This window comes from Bombina bombina, chromosome 1 (assembly GCF_027579735.1).
Source record: "Bombina bombina isolate aBomBom1 chromosome 1, aBomBom1.pri, whole genome shotgun sequence".
Classification (NCBI taxonomy): Eukaryota; Metazoa; Chordata; class Amphibia; order Anura; family Bombinatoridae; genus Bombina; species Bombina bombina.
Genome location: NC_069499.1, coordinates 1,321,108,077 through 1,321,134,985, shown reverse-complemented (window position 1 = coordinate 1,321,134,985; position 26,909 = coordinate 1,321,108,077). Strand labels below are relative to the sequence as shown.

The 26,909-nt window shown below is 42.8% G+C and overlaps 1 protein-coding gene across 1 annotated transcript in view; it reads left to right on the top strand.

Moving 5' to 3' along the window:
- VPS35 (VPS35 retromer complex component) overlaps nucleotides 1–26,909 on the top strand; it is a 588,646-nt gene that overhangs the window by 98,048 nt on the left and 463,689 nt on the right. The window contains exons 6-7 of the mRNA XM_053701861.1: nucleotides 8,104–8,317; nucleotides 21,408–21,491. Of these exons, the coding sequence (XP_053557836.1) occupies nucleotides 8,104–8,317; nucleotides 21,408–21,491 (298 nt within the window). The remainder of the gene's footprint in view (nucleotides 1–8,103; nucleotides 8,318–21,407; nucleotides 21,492–26,909) is intronic.

Sequence of the window (26,909 nt, the reverse complement as noted above, 5' to 3'; positions counted from 1 at the left end):
CAATTCATTTAACATCCAAGTTTTACCCAATATTTATTGAATTACATGAATTTCTTCAAACTATTAACCAAACTATAGGCTGACACCAAGTTTAAATTATTGCTATAATACAAGTCTATAACAGACCAACACATGGGTCTCACCAGCCCTGTGTTTTCTCAATTCCTACCACCAATCTATTTGGGGCACACACAATAGAGGGAATATACCCCAGACCATATTTTATTGCCCCGGCCAACAAAATACACAAGTCGCCACCCAGCGATCACAAGCGTAATAATTCAGATACATCTGAATATGATTAGTGATTGCTGGCCCTGCAACAAAATAACCTATTTATCAGGGGGAAAATCAATCCAGTTTTTCACTGCTATATTCACAAATTAACACCTATCGCTCAGATCACTAGCGCAATATTCGAGATTTATCTGAATACTATGAGAGATTGTTGATCTCGTATACAGTGTAACACAGTAACTTAATGTATGAAGAAAATCAGTAATACAATTCTACAACAGTCGACTTTATTACATGCAATTTTGTTACTATACTGCATTGTATCAACATACATTTCCCAGTCAGAGTGCAACAACCGCCCTTAAGATATTAGACCATTAACTAATATATGTGATACTAAATATCCTTTTGACATAGGCTCCAATTTACCTCACTGTATCACCTATACTGATATATGGTATCCATCTCACCGCGTTGATTTTAACCTTAGAGTGTTCTGTGAGTATTTTTGTTCAAGACAATTTTATTTTGTGACATAATAAAAGTTATGTTTTATTACGATCCGTCAAGCACCGCGTCCAGAGTCTGGGCACCAGAGTGCTAAATGTGCATGCTGTCCTGTGGAATTCTTTATTTCCACAAAAAATCTTTTGTGTATATAATTTCTATGCACAAGCACCAACCCACAAAATTAATATATAGGATTAATTGTGAGACACAATTTCTCCAACATAGGTGTGTCCGGTCCACGGCGTCATCCTTACTTGTGGGATATTCTCTTCCCCAACAGGAAATGGCAAAGAGCCCAGCAAAGCTGGTCACATGATCCCTCCTAGGCTCCGCCTACCCCAGTCATTCTCTTTGCCGTTGTACAGGCAACATCTCCACGGAGATGGCTTAGAGTTTTTTAGTGTTTAACTGTAGTTTTTATTATTCAATCAAGAGTTTGTTATTTTAAAATAGTGCTGGTATGTACTATTTACTCAGAAACAGAAAAGAGATGAAGATTTCTGTTTGTATGAGGAAAATGATTTTAGCACCGTAACTAAAATCCATGGCTGTTCCACACAGGACTGTTGAGAGCAATTAACTTCAGTTGGGGGAACAGTGTGCAGTCTCTTACTGCTTGAGGTATGACACATTCTAACAAGACGATGTAATGCTGGAAGCTGTCATTTTCCCTATGGGATCCGGTAAGCCATGTTTATTAAGATAGTAAATAAGGGCTTCACAAGGGCTTATTAAGACTGTAGACTTTTTCTGGGCTAAATCGATTCATTATTAACACATATTTAGCCTTGAGGAATCATTTATTCTGGGTATTTTGATATGATTATATCGGCAGGCACTGTTTTTGACACCTTATTCTTTAGGGGCTTTCCCTAATCATAGTCAGAGCCTCATTTTCGCGCCGGTATGGCGCACTTGTTTTTGAGGACAGCATGGCATGCAGCTGCATGTGTGTGGAGCTCTGTTACATAGAAAAGTCTTTCTGAAGGCATCATTGGTATCGTATTCCCCTTTGGGCTTGGTTGGGTCTCAGCAAAGCAGATTCCAGGGACTGTAAAGGGGTTAAATATAAAAACGGCTCCGGTTCCGTTATTTTAAGGGTTAAAGCTTCCAAATTTGGTGTGCAATACTTTTAAGGCTTTAAGACACTGTGGTGAAATTTTGGTGAATTTTGAACAATTCCTTCATACTTTTTCGCAATTGCAGTAATAAAGTGTGTTTAGTTTAAAATTTAAAGTGACAGTAACGGTTTTATTTTAAAACGTTTTTTGTGCTTTGTTATCAAGTTTATGCCTGTTTAACATGTCTGAACTACCAGATAGATTGTGTTCTGACTGTGGGGAAACCAAGGTTCCTTCTCATTTAACTATATGTATTTTATGTCATAAAAAAAAAAAAAAAAAAAAAAAAAAAATTTAGTAAAAATGATGCCCAAGATGATTCCTCAAGTGAGGGGAGTAAGCATGGTACTGCATCATCCCCTCCTTCGTCTACACCAGTCTTGCCCATACAGGAGGCCCCTAGTACATCTAGTGCGCCAATACTCCTTACTATGCAACATTTAACGGCTGTAATGGATAATTCTATCAAAAACATTTTAGCCAATATGCCCACTTATCAGCGAAAGCGCGACTGCTCTGTTTTAGAAAATTCTGTAGAGCATGAGAACGCTGATGATATGGTTTCTGAAGGGCCCCTACACCAGTCTGAGGGGGCCAGGGAGGTTTTGTCTGAGGGAGAAATTTCAGATTCAGGAAACATTTCTCAACAAGCTGAACCTGATGTGATTACTTTTAAATTTAAGTTGGAACATCTCCGCGCTCTGCTTAAGGAGGTGTTATCCAATTTGGATGATTGTGATTATCTGGTCATTCCAGAACCACTATGTAAAATGGAAAAGTTCTTAGAGGCCCCGGGGCCCCCCGAAGCTTTTCCTATATCCAAGCGGGTGGCGTACATTGTTAGTAAAGAATGGGACAGGCCCGGTATACCTTTAGTACCTCCCCCCATATTTATAAAATTGTTTTCCTATAGTCGACCCCAGAAAGGACTGATGGCAGACAGTCCCCAAGGTCGAGGGGGTGGTTTCTACTCTACACAAGCGCGCCACTATACCCATAGAAGATAGTTGTGCTTTCCAAGATCCTATGGATAAAAAATTAGAAGGTCTGCTAAAGATGTTTGTTCAGCAAGGTTCCCTTCTACAACCAATTGCATGCATTGTCCCTGTCACTGCAGCCGCGTGTTTCTAGTTTGATGAGCTAGGAAAGGCGATTATTAGTAATTCTTCTTCTTATGAGGAGATTATGGACAGAATTCGTGCTCTTAAATTGGCTAATTCTTTCACCCTAGACGCCACCTTGCAATTGGCTAGGTTAGCGGCGAAAAAATTCTGGGTTTGCTATTGTGGTGCAGAGCGCTTTGGTTAAAATCTTGGGCAGCGGATGCGTCTTCCAAGAACAAATTGCTTGACATTCCTTTCAAGGGGAAAAACACTCTTTGGCCCTGACTTGAAAGAGATTATCTCTGATATCACTGGGGGCAAGGGCCACGCCCTTCCTCAGGATAGGTCTTTTCAAGACCAAAAATAAACCTAAGTTTCGTCCCTTTCGCAGAAACGGATCAGCCCCAAGGGCTACGTCCTCTAAGCAGGAAGGTAATACTTCTCAAGCCAATCCAGCCTGGAGACCTATGCAAGGCTGGAACAAAGGAAAGCAGGCCAGGAAACCTGCCACTGCTACCAAGACAGCATGAAATGCGGGCCCCCGATCCGGGACCGGATCTGGTGGGGGGCAGACTCTCTCTCTTCGCTCAGGCTGGGGCAAGAGATGTTCTGGATCCTTGGGCGCTAGAAATAGTCTCCCAAGGTTATTCTCTGGAGTTCAAGGGGCTTCCTCCAAGGGGGAGGTTCCACAGGTCTCAGTTGTCTTCAGACCACATAAGAAGACAGGCATTCTTACTTTGGGTAGAAGACCTGCTAAAAATGGGAGTGATTCATCCTGTTCCATTAGGAGAACAAGGGATGGGGTTCTACTCCAATCTGTTCATAGTTCCCAAAAAAGAGGGAACGTTCAGACCAATCTTAGATCTCAAGATCTTGAACAAGTTTCTCAAGGTTCCATCGTTCAAGATGGAAACCATTCGAACACTTCTTCCTTCCATCCAGGAAGGTCAATTCATGACCAAGGTGGATTTCAAGGATGCGTATCTACATATTCCTATCCACAAGGAACATCATCGGTTCCTAAGGTTTGCATTCCTGGACAAGCATTTCCAGTTCGTGGCGTTTTCTTTCGGATTAGCCACTGCTCCTAGGATTTTCTCATAGGTACTAGGGTCCCTTCTGGCGGTGCTAAGACCAAGGGGCATTGCTGTAGTACCTTACTTGGACGACATTCTGATTCGAGCGTCGTCCCTTCCTCAAGTAAAGGCTCACACGGACATTGTCCTGGCCTTTCTCAGATCTCACGGATGGAAAGTGAACGTGGAAAAGAGTTCTCTATCTCCGTCAACGAGGGTTCCCTTCTTGGGAACTATAATAGACTCCTTAGAAATGAGGATTTTTCTGACAGAAGCCAGAAAAACAAAACTTCTAGACTCTTGTCGGATACTTCATTCCGTTCCTCTTCCTTCCATAGCGCAGTGCATGGAAGTGATAGGTTTGATGGTAGCGGCAATGGACATAGTTCCTTTTGTGCGCATTCATCTAAGACCATTACAACTGTTCATGCTCAGTCAGTGGAATGGGGACTATTCAGACTTGTCTCCGAAGATACAAGTAAATCAGAGGACCAGAGACTCATTCCGTTGGTGGCTGTCCCTGGACAACCTGTCACAAGGGATGACCTTCCGCAGACCAGAGTGGGTCATTGTCACGACCGACGCCAGTCTGATGGGCTGGGGCGCGGTCTGGGGATCCCTGAAAGCTCAGGGTCTTTGGTCTCGGGTAGAATCTCTTCTACCGATAAATATTCTGGAACTGAGAGCGATATTCAATGCTCTCAAAGCTTGGCCTCAGCTAGCGAGGGCCAAGTTCATACATCAACCATCAGGGGGGAACAAGGAGTTCCCTAGCGATGGAAGAAGTGACCAAAATCATTCTATGGGCGGAGTCTCACTCCTGCCACCTGTCTGCTATCCACATCCCAGGAGTGGAAAATTGGGAAGCGGATTTTCTGAGTCGTCAGACATTGCATCCGGGGGAGTGGGAACTCCATCCGGAAATCTTTGCCCAAGTCACTCAACCGTGGGGCATTCCAGACATGGATCTGATGGCCTCTCGTCAGAACTTCAGAGTTCCTTACTACGGGTACAGATCCAGGGATCCCAAGGCGGCTCTAGTGGATGCACTAGTAGCACCTTGGACCTTCAAACTAGCTTATGTGTTCCCGCCGTTTCCTCTCATCCCCAGGCTGGTAGCCAGGATCAATCAGGAGAGGGCGTCGGTGATTTTGATAGCTCCTGCGTGGCCACGCAGGACTTGGTATGCAGATCTGGTGAATATGTCATCGGCTCCACCATGGAAGCTACCTTTGAGACGAGACCTTCTTGTTCTAGGTCCGTTCGACCCACTCCAGCTGACTGCTTGGAGATTGAACGCTTGATCTTATCAAAGCGAGGGTTCTCAGATTCTGTTATTAATACTCTTGTTCAGGCCTGAAAGCCTGTAACCAGAAAAATTACCACATAATTTGGTATATCTGTTGGTGTGAATCTGCAGGATTCCCTTGGGACAAGGTTAAGATTCCTAAGAGTCTATCCTTCCTTCGAGAAGGATTGGAAAAAGGATTATCTGCAAGTTCCTTGATGGGACAGATTTCTGCCTTGTCTGTGTTACTTCACAAAAAGCTGGCAGCTGTGCCAGATGTTCTAGCCTTTGTTCAGGCTCTGGTTAGAATCAAGCCTGTTTACAAAATTTTGACTCCTCCTTGGAGTCTCAACCTAGTTCTTTCAGTTCTTCAGGGGGTTCCGTTTGAACCCTTACATTCCGTTGATATTAAGTTATTATCTTGGAAAGTTTTGTTTTTGGTTGCAATTTCTTCTGCTAGAAGAGTTTCAGAATTATCTGCTCTGCAGTGTTCTTCTCCTTATCTGGTGTTCCATGCAGATAAGGTGGTTTTGCGTACTAAACCTGGTTTTCTTCCAAAAGTTGTTTCTAACAAAAACATTAACCAGGAGATAGTTGTGCCTTCTTTGTGTCCTAATCCAGTTTCAAAGAAGGAACGTTTGTTGCACAACTTGGATGTAGTTCGTGCTCTCAAATTTTACTTAGCAGCTACTAAGGATTTCAGACAAACTTTGTCTTTGTTTGTTGTTTATTCTGGTAAACGGAGAGGTCAAAAAGCAACTTCTACCTCTCTCTCCTTCTGGATTAAAAGCATTATCCGATTGGCTTATGAGACTGCCGGACGGCAGCCTCCTGAAAGAATCACAGCTCACTCCACTAGGGCTGTGGCTTCCACATGGGCCTTCAAGAACGAGGCTTCTGTTGATCAGATATGTAAGGCAGCGACTTGGTCTTCACTGCACACTTTTTCTAAATTTTACAAATTTGATACTTTTGCTTCTTCTGAGGCTATTTTTGGGGGAGAGGTTTTGCAAGCCGTGGTGCCTTCCATTTAGGTGACCTGATTTGCTCCCTCCCTTCATCCGTGTCCTAAAGCTTTGGTATTGGTTCCCACAAGTAAGGATGACGCCGTGGACCGGACACACCTATGTTGGAGAAAACAGAATTTATGTTTACCTGATAAATTACTTTCTCCAACGGTGTGTCCGGTCCACGGCCCGCCCTGGTTTTTTTAATCAGGTCTGATAATTTATTTTCTTTAACTACAGTCACCACGGTAACATATGGTTTCTCCTATGCAAATATTCCTCCTTAACGTCGGTCGAATGACTGGGGTAGGCGGAGCCTAGGAGGGATCATGTGACCAGCTTTGCTGGGCTCTTTGCCATTTCCTGTTGGGGAAGAGAATATCCCACAAGTAAGGATGACGCCGTGGACCGGACACACCGTTGGAGAAAGTAATTTATCAGGTAAACATAAATTCTGTTTTTTTAGTTTACCTCACATCATTCCATAATTATACTTATATGTGGGGACTGCCTACAATAGTGCCATTGTTAAAGTTTGTTTCTTTTGTTACATAAACATCTGGCGGACGTACCAGACGTGCAATAGTTTTGTCAGGCCTTGGTTAGGATCAGGCCTTTGTTGAAACCAGTTACTCTTTTCTGGAGTCTTAATTTAGTTCTTAAGGTTCTTCAATGGGCTCCGTTTGAGCCTATGCATTCCTTAGATATTAAGTTATCTTTTTTTGTTTGTTTTTGCTATTTCATCTGCTCGTAGAAGGTCAGAGCTCTCGGCATTACAGTATGACTCTCCTTACCTTATTTTTCATTCGGATAAGGTAGTTTTATGTACCAAGTTAGGGTTTCTCCCTAAAGTAGTTTCTGACTGGAGCATTAATCAGGAGATTGTTGATCCTCCTTCTCAGAAGGAACGACTTCTGCACTATCTAGACGTGGTACATGCACTAAAATGCATGCACTAAAATTTTATTTACAGGCAACTAAGGATTTTCGTCAGTCTTCTGCCTTGTTTGTAGTTTTCTCGGGAAAACGTAAGGGACAAAAGCTACGGCTACTTCTCTTTCCTTGTGGCTGAAGAGTATCATACGGTTTGCCTATGAAACTGCTGGACAACAACCTCCAGAGAGGGTTACTGCTCATTCCACGAGAGCTTCCTCATGGGCATTCAAAAATGAAGCTTCTGTAGAACAGATTTGCAAGGCTGCAACTTGGTCCTCTCTTCACACTTTTTCAAAATTTTTCAAAATTCTATAAATTTGAAACTTTTGCCTCAGCTGAGGCTGCTTTTGGGAGCAAGGTTCTTCAAGCAGTGGTGCCTTCCTTTTAGGTTCCCTGTCTTGTCCCTCCCTTATCATCTGTGTACTCTGGCTTGGGTATTGATTTCCATTAGTAATTGGATGATCCATGGACTCATCGTGTCATTAGAAAGAAAACAAAATTTATGCTTACCTGATAAATTTCTTTCTTTCTTGACACGATGAGTCCACGGCCCGCCCTGTTCTTTAGACAGGGTGTTAGTATGTTATAAACTTCAGACACCTCTGCACCTTGTTACTTCCTTTCTCTCCTTTACTTCAGTCGAATGACTGGGGTGGGAGGGAAGGGAGGTGATATTTAACAGCTTTGCTCTGGTGCTCTTTGCCGCCTCCTGCTGGGCAGGAGTGATATTCCCATTAGTAATTAGATGATCCGTGGACTCATTGTGTCAATAAAGCAATGAATTTATCAGGTAAGCATAAATTTTGTTTTTGTTTTCCCCATCAGTGAAGAAGTTACTGGAGACATTAGTGACTCAATGGATTTTGTCTTGCTAAACTTTGCTGAAATGAACAAGCTCTGGGTTAGAATGCAGCACCAAGGACACAGTCGTGACAAAGAGAAGAGAGAGCGGGAGAGGCAAGAGCTTCGAATTTTGGTGGGAACAAATTTAGTACGGTTGAGCCAGCTGGAAGGGGTGAATGTGGAGAGATATAAGCAGGTATGATAATTCTCTAAAAAGCGAAACTGAGGAATGACAAAATAGTCACATGAGGGACATTAAACCTCAATTATTTTACACCATTCTGTAGTATTGGGGTATAGGGCACTCCAATTTTTTTTTTTATAGCTTTTGTTCTCCGATGTATTGGCCCCCATAAGTGCTGTTGTTCACCTTTTGATAAACTACAAGTATGTTTAATTTCTTCTCTGCTGTTAATTGTGCAGAAAATTGCTACTTTGAAGGGTCAGTAAGGTTAAGCATGTTTGAGACACAACAGATCATTCTGAACAGTTTTCTAATTTGCTTTGTTCTATTGGTTTCCTTAGTTGAAGAGTTAACTTAAAAAAATATATTTTATTTTAATTTTACATATTTTTTTTTTCTGATAGAAAAGCAATAAAATAAATATAATAAACATCTTTCCTGACACCTTATGGAAGAGCTCTGTTTCAGTGTCATTACAGTTTGGGAACTGCCTACACTATGTTGCCCTAATTCTTTGGTACTTTAGAAATGATAAAAAGCATATTAAAGGTTTTTTTCTTTGTTGCATCTGAGAGTTTTTTTTTTTTCTCTCTTTTATTTACTAATCCTCAAGTGGAATTAGAAAAGTGAAGTAAAGCAATACATAATACAATATCAGCGTGTGTACAGTTCAAAAGAAAGATGATTGTGCAGATGTCATCTCAAAAGCATATAATGGGTTAGTTCCCACTTGAGAATTTTTTTTATTTTGCAACTAAAAACTAACTAAAATAAAAGCTAAAAAAAATAAGAGAGAAATAAAGACAGTAACAAACAAGCCTGCTGGCTAACTAAATAACATTATTAAACTGACTAAAGCTGCACAGCTGCCACTGGATCTTAAAGGGACTGTTTACCCAACATGTTACTCTCCTTTAATTTGTTCCCAATGATCTATTTTACCTGCTGGATTGTATTTTATATATATATTACAAATAACTTATTAGCCTTTTATATTGGCATTTGAAATAGTTGGTTTAGCCTGTAGTATCCCTACCTATACTGAAAGTTTCTATACCTAGGTATGTGCTATTGCATAACTATGTAAACACAGCCAGCAGAAGAAATTGCACTTACAGTGGAAGGTGGAAGAGATAAAGCTCTAAAATGTTAATTTTTCAATCTTTCTAGGTATCTTACAGAGATAAGAAAGGGAAGCATTTGAGCGATAAGATAACAAGATCTGATCGCACTGCAAGCTTAACCTATTTTGATGGGCTGTGGTTTCAAAAAGCAAATAGTTATTTAATTGGCAAAAGGAAGCATTAATCAATTACTCATACATTTGAGACCCTGCAGCTGCTAGAACAAATCATTGGGAACACATTAAGGGGAAAACAATTTTACAGTGTACTATCCCTTTAAACATACCTACTATGAGTCAACATCAGGAGAAGCATGAGGCCTGCCCAGGAATAACATCCAGGTCAAGAAGTCCAGTCAGTGAAACCTCTCACTACCAGTCTCTAATCAAAAAAATTATCAAGTGTCTAGTGTTGCTAAGTTCCCTCGGCCCTTAAGTTGTTTAGGCATTAGAAAGGTACTCCCTCAAGGGGAATAGCAGCTGAGTGTGTAATGGGACAGAAAGATGTAGTAAATAGGGTTCCCATGTGGTTTTGAAGTGTTTAATTATGTGTTCAATGTCAATTTTAACATCTGCCTCTTCTATAAAGTCGTATAAGGTGCATCAGGTGTGGAGCCTTCAATGATATCCAGCATTTAAGTATTAATATCCTGGCTGGTAGTAAGGAAATATTTATCAGTCGTATGAAAAATGAGTATGACCAAATAAGAAGAAAAGCATCCTACATCGATAAACCTCTTTGCATGCAACAGACTCTAGATAACAAGTATTGTGTCTTGCACCAAAATTGACTTATTTTTGAACAACTCCAAAAAAGGTGTGCAATATCAGGGTTAGCAGTCAAACATTTAGTGCATTCGTTTATTGCACCTGGAACCCATTGTGTTCGTAATTTAGGAGTAATATAGCTAAGGTGAATCAATTTTGTGGGGAACGACGTGTAAGTTCTAAGCTGGTGAATAGTAAATTGGTAAGTTTGTTTAAAATTGCATGCCCTATCTGAATTATTAAAGTTTCATTTTGATTAGACTGTCCCTTTTTAATTCAGATTTAACTGATCAAATATTGAGACGTTTGGGAATCATGCTGGTTTGGTTCTGTAAAAGTAAGTCGTCAGTATATAAACATAATTGAAGTGAGTCCCAATTTTGATGTCCTCCAAGGTCTTTCTAATGTAAATGGCTAGTTGCTATATTGCCAAGTTAAAAAGAAGTAAAAATAGGACATAGGCGTGTGGGCACAAATATAATGTTTGAATATGATTATTGAAGTCGCCCCTGATCCCAGACCTGTCCGAAGAATTCACAAGTGTTCCCATTAAACTCTGTTGAATTCCTTCTCTGTGTCAACTGCGAGTAGACAGTCATCCGACAGAGTCAACACTTCGGTCACATTTAGTCTGCCAGAAGTGAGAGCTCACTGTCGGTGTTCCCTGAATATTTGCTACTGAAGAACTATTTTATATGAATCCCATTTGGTCATTATGAATAATATCACCCACTACTTTGGCAAGTCTGTCCACTAGTATCGCAGTAGATAGCTAATGGTGTAGTTAGAGGAAGGTAGAGTCGGGTCTCGGTCTGGTTCAAGATTATACAGATCTGCAAAGTCACCTGGTGGTGTGATCGAGCAGTCAAATTAGGCAGAGAACAAGTTTGCTACCGTAGGGCTCATTTCCATTTAAAGGGGAGGAGAGTCCACAGCTTCATTCCTTACTTGTGGGAATAAAGAACCTGGCCACCAGGAGGAGGCAAAGACACCCCAGCCAAAGGCTTAAATACCTCCCCCACCTCCCTCATCCCCCAGTCATTCTTTGTCTTTCGTCACAGGTGGTTGGCAGAGAAGTGTCGGAAGATTCGGAGTAGTCTCCGGAAGATTCGGTGTAGTCTCTTATGGAGTGTAGTACTCTTCGGAATGGGACTGGAGTTTTAAGTAGCCCTGTCAGCCTCTCAGTGAGAGCTTGGGTGAATGTTAGAGACCGGAGATGCAGGGAGAGTTTTCTGCAAAACCATCCCGACTCATTTTTAACAGCTCCATAAGCAATCTGAGTTGACGAGTTTTGCTGCCTGCTTCCTCACCCAAGTCCATGTCAGGAGCGACGCTACTACACTGTCACACTTGAGAGGCCACGTTCCTGTTTCACGGCGTAGATTCTGGTAAGATTGTTTAATTTTTTATACACAAAATGTAAACGCAGAAGACAGGGTCACAGGGTTAATATCCCTTGTAGGGGGATTATTGAACAGGGGGGGTTTGTACATGATATTAATTGTCATTGCTGCGATATGTGCGATATGAGGCTCTGGCAATGGGTGGACTTTGTTTAATTTCCGGAAGTACTTGCGCGGACAAATTGACGCAATTTTCACTCTAGTGCAGAGGCGGACCTGCAAGGCATTCCTTCTGGCAATGGGTGGGACCTAGTCGACTTCCTCTGCTTGTCCAGTGGTTGCAGGAGACGTAACGGTTTCTGTGGTCCGGGTCATTGGAGGTTGTGAGTGTGTAATAAAGGCGCAAGCTATGGAAGACTCTGACGCGTTAGAGGGTACTCCCTCTTTAACAAAGTCTAGTACCTGTGTTTGTGAGGAGGTTCTGGTAAATCCGCCTGCCCAACTATGTACCACATGCCTTGATAAAGTTATGACATCTAGAAAGAATAGGATGTCTAGTACTACTGAGCCATCCACCTCTGAGGGTTCTCCGTCCCGTGAGGTGCGTTCCCTACATTCATCTTAAGATTACATATGCAGCGCCCCAGGGCGCGACTATTTCTCCTACAGGAGAGATCCGTTGGCCGCCAGATTTTGTCTAAGGTGATAAGTGCCTTACCACGTTCTGCTAAATGCAAGCGTAAGGTGAAATATGGCGATCCGACCCAGGGGGTCATCTACTCCAATGGATATTTCAGAAAGATTATCCGCTGACGAGGACGACTCTGAATCTTCGGAGGACGTTCCTTCGTGGTTCACTAATTCTTTTATTTGTGATGCCAATATGCAAATTATTCGCCTGAACGCTAAGGTGTCAGGTTATTCCGTATTAGCCTGCAGGGCTCTGTGGCTTAAATCGTGGTTTGTGGACATGACCTCTAAGTCTAGACTGCTATCCCTTTCAGTGAAAGATCCTGTTTGGTCAGGGTTTGGACTCGATCATATCTATGGTTACAGGAGGCAAGGGCGCTTTCCTACTGCAGGATAAGACGGTTAAGCCTAAGGGATCTTCTTTTTGTCCCTTTCATGCGGACAAGGCCCAATGCCAACAGCCCGCCTCGAAAGCAGAGCAGTCCAAGGGCACTTGGAAGCCAGCTCAGTCTTGGAATAAGTCCAAGCAGAGTAAGAAGCCCGCCGAAACAAAGTCGGAATGAAGGGGCGGCCCCCGACCGGTCTCCGGACCAAGTAGGGGGCAGATTATCTCTCTTCTCAGAAGTCTAGTTGGAGGACATTCAGGACCCTTGGGTTCTGGAGGTAGTCGCCCAGGGTTACAAGATAGGTTTGACAGGAGGAATCTGTCCCTTGGCGGATGAGATCTGAAAACTATCTGCAAGACCAGAGAAGAGGGACACCTTTCTAGAATGTGTCAGGGATCTCTCTTCTCTCAGAGTAATTGTACCAGTACCCCCACCAGAAAGGGGTCTAGGGTACAATTCAAATCTTTTCGTGGTCCCAAAGGAGGAGGGCACGTTCCGCCCGATTCTAGACCTAATGTGTTTAAACAAGTTTCTGGCTGTTCCATCGTTCAAAATGGAAACGATCAGATTCTGCTCCTAGTTCAAGAGGGTCAGTTCATGACGACAATAGACTTGAAGGATGCCTACCTTCATGTTCCAATCCACAGGGATAACTTCAGGTTCCTAAGATTTGCATTTCTGGACCAACATTTCCAGTTTGTGGCCCTTCCCTTTGGTCTGGCGACGGCCCTGAGAGTCTTCACAAAGGTTCTGGGGACGCTACTTGCAGTGGCCAGATCTAGGGGCATTGCTGTGGCGCCCTATCTGGACGACATCTTAGTCCAGGCGCCGTCGTTCAGTCTCACAGAGGATCACTCGAGGACCTTCTTCTTTTGCTCCAATCTCACGGTTGGAAGATAAACTCAGGAAAAAGCTCCCTGATTCCCAGCAACAGGGTGGAGTTCCTGGGAATGATAATTCTATATCCATGAGGATATTTCTCACAGATCAGCGACGCAGGAAGATTGCGTCCACCTGTCTTGCCCTTCAGTCCTCCTCCAATCCCTCAGGGGCTCAGAGTATGAAGGTGATCTGGCTCATGGTGTCCAGGTTCCACCTCAGACCTCTTCAGTTGTGCATGTTGAGACAGTGGAATGGCGATCATACAGACCTATCCCAACAAATTTCTTTGGACGATCGGACAAGGGACTCTCTTGGTGGATCCGTCCAGAACAACTATACCAAGGGACATCCTTCCTAAGACCATCCTGGGAGATTGTAACCACGGACGCAAGTCTGGCAGGATGGGGGGCTGTTTGGGGTGCCAGGATGGCACAGGGAAAATAGTCTTGAGAGAAGTCTCTCCTCCCGATCCAATATTCTGGAACTCAGAGTGATCTACGATGCTCTGAGGGCGTGGCCTCTACTGGGGGCGTTCAACTTAATTAGATTCCAGACAGACAACATCACCTCGGTGGCTAACATCAACCACCAGGGGGGACGAGAAGCTCTTTAGTAATGAGGGAGGTTTCTTGGATATCGGATTGGGCAGAGTTGCAGAACTGCTCGCTCTCCGCAATCCACATTCCGGGTGTGGACAACAGGATAGCAGATTTCCTCAGCAGGCAATTCTTCCATCTGGGGGAATGGTCTCTCCATCCCGAGGTGTTTTGCGGACATTTGTCACAGATGGGGGACGCCGAAGATAGACCTCATGGCGTCCAGACTCAATTTCAAGCTACCCAGATACTGGTCGCAGTTCAGGGATCCCCAGACGGAGCTGATAGATGCTTTAGAGGTGCTTTGGGAGTTCAACCTAGTATAAATTTTTCCATTGTTGCCACTTCTACCTCGTGTAGTGGCCCACATCAAGCAGGAGCAAGCTTCGCCTATTCTGATTGCTCCGTCGTGGCTGCGGAGGACGTGGTTTGCGGATATGGTGGGGATGTCATCTTCTCCTCCATGGAGGTTACCTTGTCGCAGGGATCTGTTGGTACAGGGTCCTTTTCAACATCAAAATCTAGATTCTCTGAGACTGACTGCGTGGAGATTGAACGCTTAGTCTTGGCCAAGAGAGGGTTTTCTGAGAGAGTGATTAACACTCTCGTTCAGGCCAGGAAGCTGGTCACTCGTCGCATCTATCACAGGGTGTGGATGACTTACTTATCCTGGTGTGAGAAGTATGGATATCCTTGGCACAAGATTAAGCTATCCAGGAATGGTTGGAGGAGGGGCTTGCCGCAAGTTTCTTAAAGGGACAAATTTCGGCATTATCTGTTTTGTTGCAGAAGAGGCTCGCTGAGCTACCTGATATTCAGTCTTTTGTTCAGACTCTGTCTAGAATCAGGCATGTTTTTAGACAGTCAGCTCCTCCCTGGAGCTTGAATCTGGTTCTGAAGGTGTTGCAGAGGGTTCCGTTTGAACCTATGCACTCTACTGACATTAAGATTCTTTCCTGGAAGATTCTCTTTCTGTTGGCCATTGCATTGGCGCGCAGAGTCTCTGAGTTGGCGGCCTTGTAATTTGAGCCTCCTTATTTGGTCTTTCACGCTGATAAGGCGGTTCTTCACACTGGTTTGGGATTTCTTCCCAAGGTTGTGTCTAACCGTAACATCAATCAGGAAATAGTTGTTCCTTCTTTGTGTCCTAACCCCTCTTCTCCTAAGGAGAGGTTACTTCATAATTTGGACGTGCTACGAGCCTTGAAGTTTTATCTTCAGGCTCCAAAGGATTTCAGACAATCTAGTTCTCACTTTGGTGTATATAGGGAAGCGCAAGGGGCAGAAAGCCTCTTCAACTTCTTTCTTCTTTTGATTGAGGAGCATGATTCGCTTAGCCTTTGAGACAGTGGGACATAAGCCTCCTCAGAGGATCACGGCTCATTCGACTAGAGCGGTGGCTTCTTCTTGGGCCTTCAAGAATGAGGCCTCTATGGAGCAGATTTGTAAGGCAGCTACCTGGTCTTCCTTAAATACTTTTACAAAATTTTACAAATTTTACGTTTTTGCTTCGGCGGAAGCAGTTTTCAGGAGACCGGTTTCACAGGCTGTCGTGCCCTCAGATTAGGGTCTGCCTTCCTTTTGCCCTTCCGTTTTTCATTCAGTGTCCTCTTGAGCTTGGATATTTTTTCCCACAAGTAATGAATGAAACCGTGGACACTCCTCCCCTTTAGATGGAAAACATAAATTATGCTTGCCTGATAATTTTATTTCCGTCGAGGGGAGGAGAGTCCATGGCTCCCGCCCATTGATCCGGTAGGCGGACCTAAATTTATTTTTTTGTTCTTCTGGCACCATTTATACCCTGATATTTCTCCTACTGTTCCTTGTTCCCTCGGCAGAATGACTGGGGGATGAGGGAGATTGGGGAGGTATTTAAGCCTTTGGCTGGGGTGTCTTTGCCTCCTCTTGGTGGCCAAGTACTTTATTCCCACAAGTAATGAATGAAGCTGTAGACTCTCCTCTCCTCGATGGAAATAAAATTATCAGGTAAGCATAATTTATGTTTCTCTTGTAAGGTGTATCCAGTCCACGGATCATCCATTACTTGTGGGATATTCTCCTTCCCAACAGGAAGTTGCAAGAGGATCACCCACAGCAGAGCTGCTATATAGCTCCTCCCCTAACTGCCATATCCAGTCATTCTCTTGCAACTCTCAACAAGCATGGAGGTAGTAAGAGGAAAGTGGTGAAATGTAGCTGTTATCTTGCTTCAATCAAAAGTTTGTTATTTTTAAATGGTACCGGAGTTGTACTATTTTGTCCCAGGCAGAAAAATAGAAGAATCTGCCTGTGATTTCTATGATCTTAGCAGGTTGTAACTAACAGGTTGGAACCTTCAGACCAATTTTGGATCTAAAGATCTTAAACAAATTCCTCAGAGTTCCATCATTCAAGATGGAGACTATTCGTACCATCCTACCTATGATCCAGGAGGGTCAATACATGACTACAGTGGATTTAAAGGATGCTTATCTTCACATTCCGATACACAAAGATAATCATCGGTTTCTCAGGTTTGCCTTCCTAGACAGGCATTACCAGTTTGTAGCTCTTCCCTTTGGGTTAGCTACAGCCCCAAGAATTTTTACGAAGGTTCTTGGGTCGCTTCTGGCGGTCCTAAGGCCGCGGGGCATAGCAGTGGCCCCTTATTTAGACGACATCCTGATTCAGGCGTCAAACTTCCACATTGCCAAGTCTCATACAGACATAGTGTTGGCATTTCTGAGGTCGCATGGGTGGAAGGTGAACGAGGAAAAGAGTTCTCTATCCCCCCTCACAAGAGTTTCCTTCCTAGGGACTCTGATAGATTCTGTAGAAATGAACATTTACCTGACGGAGTCCAGGTTATCAAAACTTCTAAATTCCTGCCGTGTTCTTTATTTCATTCCTCGCCCTTCGGTGGCTCAGTGCATGGAAGTAATCGGCTTAATGGTAGCGGCAATGGACATAGTGCCGTTTGCACGCCTACATCTCAGACCGCTGCAACTCTGCATGCTCAGTCAGTGGAATGGGGATTACACAGATTTGTCCCCTCTACTAAATCTGGATCAAGAGACCAGGGATTCTCTTCTCTGGTGGCTATCTCGGGTCCATCTGTCCAAAGGTATGACCTTTCGCAGGCCATATTGGACAATTGTAACGACAGATGCCAGCCTTCTAGATTGGGGTGCAGTCTGGAACTCCCTGAAGGCTCAGGGATCGTGGACTCAGGAGGAGTCACTCCTTCCAATAAATATTCTGGAACTGAGAGCGATATTCAATGCTCTTCAGGCTTGGCCTCAGTTAGCAACTCTGAGGTTCATCAGATTTCAGTCGGACAAGGACTGTGGCTTACATCAACCATCAAGGGGGAACAAGGAGTTCCCTAGCGATGTTAGAAGTCTCAAAGATAATTCGCTGGGCAGAGATTCACTCTTGCCACCTATCAGCTATCCATATCCCAGGTGTAGAGAACTGGGAGGCGGATTTTCTAAGTCGTCAGACTTTTCATCCGGGGAGTGGGAACTCCATCCGGAGGTGTTTGCACAATTGATTCATCGTTGGGGCAAACCAGAACTGGATCTCATGGCGTCTCGCCAGAACGCCAAGCTTCCTTGTTACGGATCCAGGTCCAGGGACCCCAAGGCAACGCTGATAGATGCTCTAGCAACGCCTTGGTCCTTCAACCTGGCTTATGTGTTTCCACTGTTTCCTCTGCTCCCTCGTCTGATTGCCAAAATCAAGCAGGAGAGAGCATTGGTGATCTTGATAGCGCCTGCGTGTCCACGCAGGACTTGGTATGCAGATCTGGTGGACATGTCATCCTTTCCACCATGGACTCTGCCGCTGAGACAGGACCTTCTACTTCAAGGTCCTTTCAACCATCCAAATCTAATTTCTCTGAGGCTGACTGCCTGGAGATTGAACGCTTGATTTTATCAAAGCGTGGTTTCTCCGAGTCAATCATTGATACCTTAATTCAGGCACGAAAGCCTGTCACCAGGAAGATCTATCATAAGATATGGCGTAAATATCTTTATTGGTGTGAATCCAAGGGATACTCATGGAGTAAGGTCAGGATTCCCAGGATATTATCTTTTCTCCAAGAAGGATTGGAGAAAGGATTGTCAGCTAGTTCCTTAAAGGGACAGATTTCTGCACAATCTATTCTTTTGCACAAGTGTCTGGCGGATGTCCCAGACGTTCAGGCATTTTGTCAGGCTTTAGTTAAAATCAAGCCTGTGTTTAAACCTGTTGCTCCACCTTGGAGCTTAAATTTGGTTCTTAAAGTTCTTCAGGGGGTTCCGTTTGAACCTCTTCATTCCATAGATATCAAACTTTTATCTTGGAAAGTTCTTTTTTTGGTAGCTATTTCCTCGACTCGTAGAGTTTCCGAGTTATCTGCCTTACAATGTGATTCTCCTTATCTGATCTTCCATGCAGATAAGGTAGTTCTGCGTACCAAACCTGGGTTTTTACCTAAGGTGGTATCTAATAAGAATATCTATCAAGAGATTGTTGTTCCGTCTTTGTGTCCTAATCCTTCTTCAAAGAAGGAACGTCTATTACACAATCTGGACGTGGTTCGTGCTTTAAAGTTTTACTTACAAGCTACTAAAGATTTTCGTCAAACATCTGCTTTGTTTGTTGTCTACTCTGGACAGAGGAGAGGTCAAAAGGCTTCGGCAACCTCTCTTTCTTTTTGGCTGAGAAGCATAATCCGCTTAGCCTATGAGACTGCTGGCCAGCAGCCTCCAGAAAGGATTACAGCTCATTCTACTAGAGCTGTGGCTTCCACATGGGCCTTTAAAAATGAGGCTTCTGTTGAACAGATTTGCAAGGCGGCGACTTGGTCTTCGCTTCATAATTTTTCAAAATTCTACAAATTTGATACTTTTGCTTCTTCGGAGGCTATTTTTGGGAGAAAGGTCTTGCAGGCAGTGGTACCTTCCGTTTAAGTACCTGCCTTGTCCCTCCCTTCATCCGTGTACTTTAGCTTTGGTATTGGTATCCCACAAGTAATGGATGATCCGTGGACTGGATACACCTTACAAGAGAAAACATAATTTATGCTTACCTGATAAATTTATTTCTCTTGTGGTGTATCCAGTCCACGGCCCGCCCTGTCATTTTAAGGCAGGTATTTTTTAATTTTAAACTACAGTCACCACTGCACCCTATGGTTTCTCCTTTCTCTGCTTGTTTTCGGTCGAATGACTGGATATGGCAGTTAGGGGAGGAGCTATATAGCAGCTCTGCTGTGGGTGATCCTCTTGCAACTTCCTGTTGGGAAGGAGAATATCCCACAAGTAATGGATGATCCGTGGACTGGATACACCACAAGAGAAATAAATTTATCAGGTAAGCATAAATTATGTTTTTCATCCTGTAATATTTTATAGTATTCGATCGGAATTTTATCTGAACCCACAGCTTTAACTATTTTACAGGCTTGTCTTTCTTGACTTCTGATATTTGTACTGGGTCATTTTTAGCAGCTCAATTTAGTCTCATGATAAAGTAGGGGTTTTAACTTGGGTCCAAAAGACTTCTCTATCATTAGAGTCAAATTTTTGTTTAAACTAGTGTTTTATAAAAGTGCACAAACTCATTCGTAATATCTGCATTGTTTGTGAATGTAGTATTATTAGAGACTATGGAGGCAACTAAAGATGTGTGAAATGCTACTTTAACAGCATTTGCTGCTGAAAAAAATGGCTTCTCCTGTGAGTTTGGAAAAAAACATTCTGCTATTGCAAGGCTGTTTCTCTAACTTTTTTTTTCAATTTATAATACCTGAGTCTGGTTTTATGAGAAGGTTGCTTGCTCCAAATAAGAATGATATACTGCTGTCAAGTCAGAGGTAGTAATGGTATCTGTCTTCCATTGCTTAGTTATAATGGGCTGTGAACACCATGATCCATTCAATGGAAGGACCCTACACGACAGAAAATAAAAAATAAAGGCAGAGGGAGGGAAGTGGCGCTATGCTACGGAAAAAAGGTGGTGGGGTGGGGGGTCCCTAATTGGCGATCGTTGGATGTGGGGGGACCACTACACTACAAAAAAAATAAAAATTACGTTGGGGTTTTAATATACTGACAGCTGCCAGTACCTAAGATGGCGACACTAGTTAGAAGGTGAAAGTAAGAGAGCTGTTTGGGAGAGACCAGGTGAATGGAGCGTAAGGCGTTATCCTACTCTGCAGGAAAAAAATAACTGTAATAATAATAAAAAAAAAAAGCCTTAAAGTTTTATATTGGCAGGCTGTATGCCAGTACTTAAGATGGGGGTGACCAGTGGGGGTTGAGGGAGGGAAGAGAGCTGTTTGGGAGGGATCAGGGGGTTTGAAGTGTCAGGTGTGAGGGTAATCTCAATACACTAAAGCTAAAACAAGCTACCTAATTAACCCCTTCGCTGACAGGAATAATAAAAGTGTGGTGCGCAGTTGCAATTAGCGGCCTAATTACCAAAAAGCAATAGCAAAGCCATATATGTCTGCTATTTCTGAACAAAGGAGATCATAGAAAAGCTTTTACAATCATTTGTGCCATGATTGCACACGCGGTATGTAATACCCAAAGTTTGTAAAAAAAAAAAAACGCTTTTTTTTATTTGAGTGCATTTGGCAGTGAAATTGTGGCATGAAGTACACCAAAATGGTCCTAGATCAATACCTTGTGTTGTCTAATTAAACAATATATATAGTTTTGACAGGTAAATAAAAAAGCTAAGGCTCTGTTTCTGTTTAAATGGAGTGATTGCAAAAATGGTATTTTGGGCAAGTTTTTCCTCTAAGTCCCGCTAGTGAAGGGTTCATTTTATATGTGAAAGGGACCCATGTTTGAGAGAGAGATTTTAAAATGTTAGTTTTTCTTGAACAGCATTTTTTTCTTCATTTTTTGGAGGTGTTTAACTGTCCAGCAAATGAGCAATCGGCTTCTAGAGTTAAGTTTTATACAAGCATATACTTCAATTCAAAATAAATTTGGTGACTGATGCAGCTGTCTGTGTGTACAGTCATCTACTCTATTTTGCCTCTATATTTTACAACCCCCAGGTGGATGCTCTGCAGAACTAGGGCTTTGCCATCAACTCACCTCTAGCTACCTTCTTCCAGATTTTAGTTCACTAAAGTAAGAAAATACATGGAGCTACAAAGTGACTGCACAAACAGACAACTGCATCATTCACCACATTGATTTAGAAAACTGACAGGAAGTATATCTATCTATCTATCTATCTATCTATCTATCTATCTATATCATCCTATCATAAATGTACATAGGTTTGAAACCACTTTTAAATATTCATGTGATGTTGTTGTTTCAGATTGTGTTGCCTGGGATATTGGAACAAGTTGTTAACTGCAGAGATGCTTTGGCACAAGAATACCTCATGGAATGTATAATCCAGGTAATTAAGTTAAAATAGTTATTTTTATAGGTTACCGTTTTCATTTCATTGGTTTTTTTTGCATCAACTGTAATGTTTTTCACTGTTTGTAAATAGTATTTTTTTCTGTGTACATGTTTGGTTTCCTTCTTAATATGAGGAGAGTCCACTGCATCATTCCCTACTGTTGGGAAATACTGAACCTTGCCACCAGGAGGAGGCAAAGACACCCCAGCCAAAGGCTCAAATGCTCCCCCAACTTCACTCATATACCAATCATTCTTTGCCTTTTGTCACAAGAGGTTGGCAGAGAAGTGTCAGAAGATACGGAGTAGTTCCTTATGAGGGGTATCTGCCCTTCGAAATGGGACTGGAGTTTTAAGTAGTCTTGTCAGCCTCTCAGTGAGCGCATTGGCGAATGTTAGTCTGGAGATGTCGGGAGAGTCTTTCTGCGAACCCATCCAGACTCGTATTAACAGCTCCTAAGCAATCAGTGTTGACGAGTTTCACTGCCTGCTTCCATCCATGTCAGGAGCGATGCTACAAGACTGTAAAACTTAAGAGGCTGTGTTTCTGTTCCACGGCATAGATTCCGGTAAGATCGTTTCATTTTTTATACACATATGATAACGCAAGAAGACAGGGTCACAGTGTGGCTCCTTTTATCTGTATGGAATCAAGGGTTAATATCTCCGGTGGGGGATTATTGAACAGGGGGATTAATCACTTAATTTATTTTATTATGATTATGCTGCAACATGTGTGAGATGAGGCTCAGGCAGATGTTGGAACGTACAGGTTTTTACTTTCATTTTTGTAAGCTGTGCAGGCTGAAAGGGCTTGGTGTGCTTTTTCCTATAGCAGGGGCGTTCCTGCATTGCGCACCATGTGACCAGGTGTGGTCACACTATTTCCTCTTTCCTGACCGTGCGGTTTATCGGAGAAGAAGCGGTTTTCTCTGTTTTGGCTTGGGGATATAAAGGTGCCGTTTTCTCTTATTACTCAATAGTTTGTTTTAGAAGTGCAAGCTATGGACGATTCTGATGCGTTAGAGGGTACTCCCTCCTTACCTAAGCAGGGCATATGAGTAGACCGGTCCGGTCACCAATGGCGAGTAAAAATTCTTGCGGGCAAGTAAAAATTTTAAGTTACCAGCCAGAGCGGCGACCTGACATTTTAAGTGGGATATAAGAAGCAATAAAAAAAATAAAATGTCAAATTGCCTTCCACATATGCGAGCACACACGGGAATGGAGGGAAGAAAGGGGAGGTTCTTTCTGTTAAATGCATTGAAAAAACTCCCCTTATCTCCATGGCTCTTGGTTTCTTCTTTGTCAGTTGCTACTTCCTACCCCTAAGGTTCTCTGTGCGGGATGTCATCCTGCTAGAGCGGTGTGTTTCTTCTCTGTGTGTGTATGAATGAAGTATGGGTTAAAGTGACTATATAGTTATGGTAGGCAGCTTGCTCACGTACATTATGCTGACGTATTCCAGGGTCCTCTGCAGTACTTAAGCACAATGTACACGAACAAGTTGCCTACCTTAACAATATAGAGCAGTGCACAATTTTCCTGGACGCTATTGATGCTCCAAAAACTGACTTTACCAATTAGTAGAGAACATACCATCTCCATGCACCCAGTCATATCGCTAGTAGTTGAAAGGCAGCCGGGCAGAAAGGGGGAAAAAAAAAGTATCTTTAACATGCTCGTTATGTCACTGTCCTGCTAAATGCAGTACCACTAAAAGCGCTATAGGTTGAAGGGTGGCAGAATTAAATATACTTAGTCAATTGTAACCCCACATATGCTGAAGTAAATAAAAAAAAAAAAGCTCAATTATATCTTTTTTTTTTTTTTTTTTTTTCCCCCTTAGGGGAAAATAAGTCAAAACTGTACATACAGTTTTTCAAAGATATTATCCCTGTTTTTTTTCTATATGGTGATAGAAAAATATTTTCAAAAGTTAAAGCCTTTTCTCTTGTTAAGTGTAGTCAGTCCACGGGTCATCCATTACTTATGGAATATATCTCTTCCTAACAGGAAGCTGCAAGAGGATCACCCAGCAGAGCTGCTACATAGCTCCTCCCCTCACATGTCATATTCAGTCATTCTCTTGCAGCCTAACTAGATAGGTCGCTGTGAGAGGTCTGTGGTGTTTTTTAACTTAGTTTATTTCTACAATCAAAAGTTTGTTATTTTAAATGGCACCGGAGTGTGCTGTTTATTCTCAGGCAGCATTAGAAGAAGAATCTGCCTGCGTTTTCTATGATCTTAGCAGACGTAACTAAGATCCACTGGCTGTTCTCATCTGAGGAGTGAGGTAACTTCAGAGAAGGGGAATAGCATGCAGGGCCCCCCTGCAAATGAGGTATGTGCAGTAATTATTTTTCTGAGGAATGGAATTGACTGAGAAAATACTGCTGACACCAATGTAAAGTAAGTTCAGCCTTAAATGCAGTGATAGCGACTGGTATTAGGCTGATGAGTGTGTGTACACTGAATGTATTTTTCTAAGGAATGGAATTGACTCTGAAAATGCTGTTAATACTGAAATAATGTATGAGCCTTAACTGCAGTAAAAGCAACTGGTAGCAGGCTTATTAATAACAATTCATAACTTTTCAAATGTATGTTTAAAGCGTTTACTGGCATGTTAATCGTTTTTGTGAGGTACTTGGTGATAAAACTTATTGGGGCATGATTTTTACCACATGGCCATCTTTGTTTTCTGCATAGAAACAGTTTTCTGAGCTTCCCCACTGTTGTAATATGAGTGGGAGGGGCCTATTTTAGCGCTTTTTTGCGCAGTAAAAATTCAGTCACAATCTGTCTACTTCATCCTCCATGATCCAGATCGTCTCTAGAGAGCTCAGGGGTCTTCAAAATTCATTTTGAGGGAGGTAATCAGTCACAGCAGACCTGTGACAGTGTGTTTTGACTGTGAGAAAAACGTTAATTATTAAATTGTTAATCTGTTTTTGGGTATTAAGGGGTTAATCATCCATTTGCTGGTGGGTGCAATCCTTTGCTAACTTAATTCATTTACTGTGAAAAATTGGTTGCTATAACTATTTTGGTTCATTGTTATTTCAACTGTGACAGCTTTTTGTGCTTCTTAAAGGCACAGTAGCGTTTTTTATATTGCTTGTAAATTTATTTAGAAAAGTATTTCCAAGCTTGCTAGTCTCATTGCTAGTCTGTTTAAACATGTCTGACACAGATGAATCTCTTTGTTCACTATGTTTAAAGGCCAATGTGGAGCCCAATAGAAATTTATGTACTAATTGCATTGATGCTACTTTAAATAAAAGTCAATCTTTACATGTAAAGAGATTATCACCAGACAACGAGGGGGTAGTTATGCCGACTAACTCTCCTCACGTGTCAGTACCTTCGCCTCCCGCTCAGGAGGTGCGTGATTTTGTGGCGCCAAGTACATCAGGGAGGCCCTTACAAATCACTTTGCAAGACATGGCTACTGTTATGACAGAAGTATTATCTAAATTGCCAGAATTAAGAGGCAAGCGCGATAGCTCTGGGTTAAGGACAGAGCGCGCGGATGAGGTGAGAGCCATGTCAGATACTGCGTCACAGTTTGCAGAACGTGAAGACGGAGAGCTTCATTCTGTGGGTGACGGATCTGATCCAGGGAGACTGGATTTAGAGATTTCTAATTTTAAATTTAAGCTTGAGAACCTCCGCATATTGCTAGGGGAGGTATTAGCGGCTCTGAATGATTGTAACACGGTTGCAATTCCAGAAAAATTATGTAGGTTGGATAGATACTATGCGGTACCGGTGTGTACTGACGTGTTTCCTATACCTAAAAGGCTTACAGAGATTATTAGCAAGGAGTGGGATAGACCTGGTGTGCCCTTTTCCCCTCCTTCCATATTTAGGAAAATGTTTCATATAGACGCCATTACACGAGACTTATGGCAGACGGTCCCTAAGATGGAGGGAGCAGTTTCTACTTTAGCTAAGCGTACCACTATCCCGGTGGAGGATAGTTGTGCCTTTTCAGATCCAATGGATAAGAAATTAGAGGGTTACCTTAAGAAAATGTTTGTTCAACAAGGTTTTATCTTACAGCCCCTTGCATGCATTGCGCCTGTCACTGCTGCGGCGGCGTCATTCTGGTTTGAGTCTCTGGAAGAGGCCATTCGCACAGCTCCATTGGATGAAATTATGAACAAGCTTAAAACACTTAAGCTAGCTAACGCATTTGTTTCTGATGCCGTCGTACATTTAACCAAACTTACGGCTAAGAACTCCGGATTCGCCATCCAAGCGCGCAGAGCGCTATGGCTTAAATCCTGGTCAGCTGACGTGACTTCTAAATCTAAATTGCTTAATATTCCTTTCAAAGGGCAGACCTTATTCGGGCCCGGCTTGAAAGAAATTATAGCTGACATTACGGGAGGTAAGGGCCATGCTCTACCTCAGGACAGGGCCAAATCAAAGACCAAACAGTCTAATTTTCGTGCCTTTCGTAACTTCAAGGCTGGAGCAGCATCAACTTCTTCCGCTCCAAAACAGGAAGGAGCTGTTGCTCGTTACAGGCAGGGCTGGAAAGTTAACCAGTCCTGGAACAAGGGCAAGCAGGCCAAGAAACCTGCTGCTGCCCCCAAGACAGCATGAAGAGAGGGTCCCCTATCCGGAAACGGATCTAGTGGGGGGCAGACTTTCTCTCTTCGCCCAGGCTTGGGCAAGAGATGTCCAGGATCCCTGGGCGTTGGAGATCATATCTCAGGGATATCTCCTGGACTTCAAAACTTCTCCTCCACGAGGGAGATTTCATCTTTCAAGGTTATCAGCAAACCAAATAAAGAAAGAGGCGTTTCTACGCTGTGTACAAGACCTTTTACTAATGGGGGTGATCCACCCAGTTCCGCGGACGGAACACGGGCAGGGATTCTATTCAAATCTATTTGTGGTTCCCAAGAAAGAGGGAACCTTCAGACCAATTTTGGACTTAAAAATCCTAAACAAATTTCTAAGAGTTCCATCATTCAAAATGGAAACTATTCGAACCATCCTTCCCATGATCCAAGAGGGTCAGTACATGACCACAGTGGATTTAAAGGATGCCTACCTTCACATGCCGATTCACAAGGATCATTATGGGTACCTAAGATTTGCTTTCCTAGACAGGCATTACCAGTTTGTAGCTCTTCCCTTCGGATTAGCTACGGCTCCAAGAATCTTTACAAAGGTTCTGGGCTCACTTCTGGCGGTACTAAGACCGCGAGGCATAGCGGTGACTCCGTACCTAGACGACATTCTGATACAAGCGTCAAGTTTTCAAACTGCCAAGTCTCATACAGAGATAGTTCTGGCATTTCTGAGATCGCATGGGTGGAAGGTGAACGTGGAAAAGTTCTCTATTACCACTTACAAGAGTTCCCTTTCTAGGGACTCTTATAGATTCTGTAGA